Source organism: Clupea harengus, unplaced genomic scaffold, assembly GCF_900700415.2.
Source record: "Clupea harengus unplaced genomic scaffold, Ch_v2.0.2, whole genome shotgun sequence".
NCBI lineage: Eukaryota > Metazoa > Chordata > Actinopteri > Clupeiformes > Clupeidae > Clupea > Clupea harengus.
In genome coordinates, this window is record NW_024879987.1 from 10,001 (window position 1) to 12,500 (window position 2,500).

The 2,500-nt window shown below is 46.6% G+C and overlaps 1 protein-coding gene across 1 annotated transcript in view; it reads left to right on the top strand.

Annotated features, from left to right (window-relative positions):
* LOC122131061 (dedicator of cytokinesis protein 4-like) overlaps positions 1–2,500 on the top strand; it is a gene marked incomplete at its 5' end in the record, with an annotated part of 45,389 nt that overhangs the window by 7,575 nt on the left and 35,314 nt on the right. Inside the window, 1 exon segment of the mRNA XM_042705965.1 lies at positions 1,484–1,582. Within this exon segment, the coding sequence (XP_042561899.1) occupies positions 1,484–1,582 (99 nt within the window).

Consider the following 2,500-nt stretch of genomic DNA (forward strand, 5'->3'; position numbering starts at 1 on the left):
CTGTATGTCTCTTTTGCTCTCTCTCTCTGTCTCTCTTTCGCTCTGTCTCTCTGTATGTCTCTTTTGCTCTCTCTCTCTTTCGCTCTGTCTCTCTCTCTTTCGCTCTGTCTCTCTCTTTTGCTCTTGCTCTCTCTCTCTCTGGATCTCTCTTCTCGCTTTTGGTTCTCTTAATTTATTTTACATCTTCATCATCTGTTCGAATGTCACTCCCATTCACACACACACACACACACACACACACACACACACACACACAAACACACACACACACACACACACACACACACACAAACACACAGACACACACACACACACACACACACACACACACAGCCATTCATACTGCAATTCTAATTTTCTCTTCTGCAGAGATCCCAAATAAAGAAAGATCATTCTGAGCCCAGTCTAATGGACCACATGCTGACACAAATAGACAAAATATGCAAACTGCTTGGAAACATTTCCACACGTACTTGTGGTACTTTAGTACAAAGAGGTTATGGCAAGAATGAGCAGCTACAACCATAACCTGATATTGTTTATATACAGTAGATACACTTGCAAATGAAAATGTTTTGACTGTGATATCAAGTTTCCATTTTTGCCATGCTCTCTGTCTCTCTCTTTCACTCTCTGATTCGTATGTACTTGTTAGTGGGAGACAGTAAAAGAGAGAGACAGAGAGGGAGAGCGAAAGAGAGAGACAGAGAGCAAAAGAGAGAGATAGAGAGCGAGAGCAAAAGAGAGAGACAGAGAGAGAGAGTGAAAGAGAGAGACAGAGAGAGAGAGAGCAAAAGAGAGAGACAGAGAGAGAGAGAGCAAAAGAGAGAGAAAGAGAGAGACAGAGAGAGAGAGCGAAAGAGAGAGACAGAGAGCAAAAGAGAGAGAGAGCATAAGAGAGAGACAGAGAGTGAAAGAGAGAGAGACCTTGAAGGTTTGATTGCCACCCACCACCTGCCAAGTTGGGAGGTTGTCTCTCTGGACGGCTTCCAGGAAAAGTCTGTTTTCAGAAGATCGTTAACCACGACGCTGTGTGGCATTATGTTTTGAAAGCTCTCTGTGCTTGCGTAAGCTTTCAGGGCTAATTGATGGCGGGGGTGGGTGGGTAACTGGCCCATCATGAAACTGCACCGTACTCCCTCCCTCTCCTCACATTTAACCAGTCTGGTCCCCATGAGTCTGAGTCTCCAACAGCTCCAGTTAGAGGGGAATATCATCATAATAGTGTGTGTGTGTGTGTGTGTGTGTGTTTGTGTGTGTGTGTGTGTGGCCACCAGGTTTCATAAGTTTTGAGTTGTGATTGTTTTGAGATTGTATTATCTTATATCAACTACTCACCACTTCCGTGTTATGTGCATCTGTGTCTGTGTGTATGTTTATGAGTGTGTGCATCTCTCTCTCTCTCTCTCTCTCTCTCTCTCTCTCTCTGTGTGTGTGTGTGTGTGTGTGTGTGTGTGTGTGTGTGTGTGTGTGTGTCTCACAGGGGGAGTTTGTAGCGTGTCTCCTGGCTCTGCTGCGACAGATGAGTGATAAGCACTACGATAAGCTGCTGCAACGCTTCACCAGCAAAGACGACCTGAGGGTGAGACTCCTCTCTTCTCCTCCAGTCACCTCTCCTCACCTCTTCTCCTCTTATTTCTCCTCTTCTCATCTCTTCTCTTCTCTTCTCTTCTCTTCTCTTCTCTTCTCTTCTCTTCTCTTCTCTCCTCTCCTCTCTTCTCATCTCCTCTCCTCTCTTCTCCTCCCCTCCTCTCCTGCTCTCCTCCTTACTCCCCCTTCTTCCATCCTCCTGTCCACCTCTCCTCTCCTCTTTACTCCCCTTTCCTCCCCTCCTCTCCTCTCTACACCTCTTTCTCCTCCCCTTTCCTCTCCTCCTCTCATCTTTACACCTCTTTCTCCTCCCCTTTCCTCCTCTCCTCTTTACTCATCTTTCCTCTCTTCGCCTGTCCACCTCCTCTCCTCCCCTTTCCTCTTTGGCCTTCTCCATCCCCTGTTCTCCATTACTCCCCTATACTCTTCTCTCCTCATCTTATCCTCCCCCCATCATTCTGAGCGGTAATAGCATCTGCAGCTGTCTCTCGCCAACCGATTCAACATTGTTACCGACAGCATCACTCACACACACACACACACACACACACACACTCACAAACGCACACACACTCACACAAACACACACTCACACAAAAATACACATACACATACACACACACACACACACACACACACACACACACACACAAAGATAGACTCACACACACACACAAAGATAGACTCACACACACACACACACACACACACACACACACACACACACACACACACACACACACACACACACACACACACACACACACACACACACATCAGTGCAGTCTGCTCTCCTGTGAGCCTCTGCTAGAGATGGGGTCTCCCCCATCTGAGGACACATTAAGGAATAAAGAAGCCCTTTTAATAAGACTGATGAAGAGCCACCGCTGATATTGTGGGCTTGGATAAT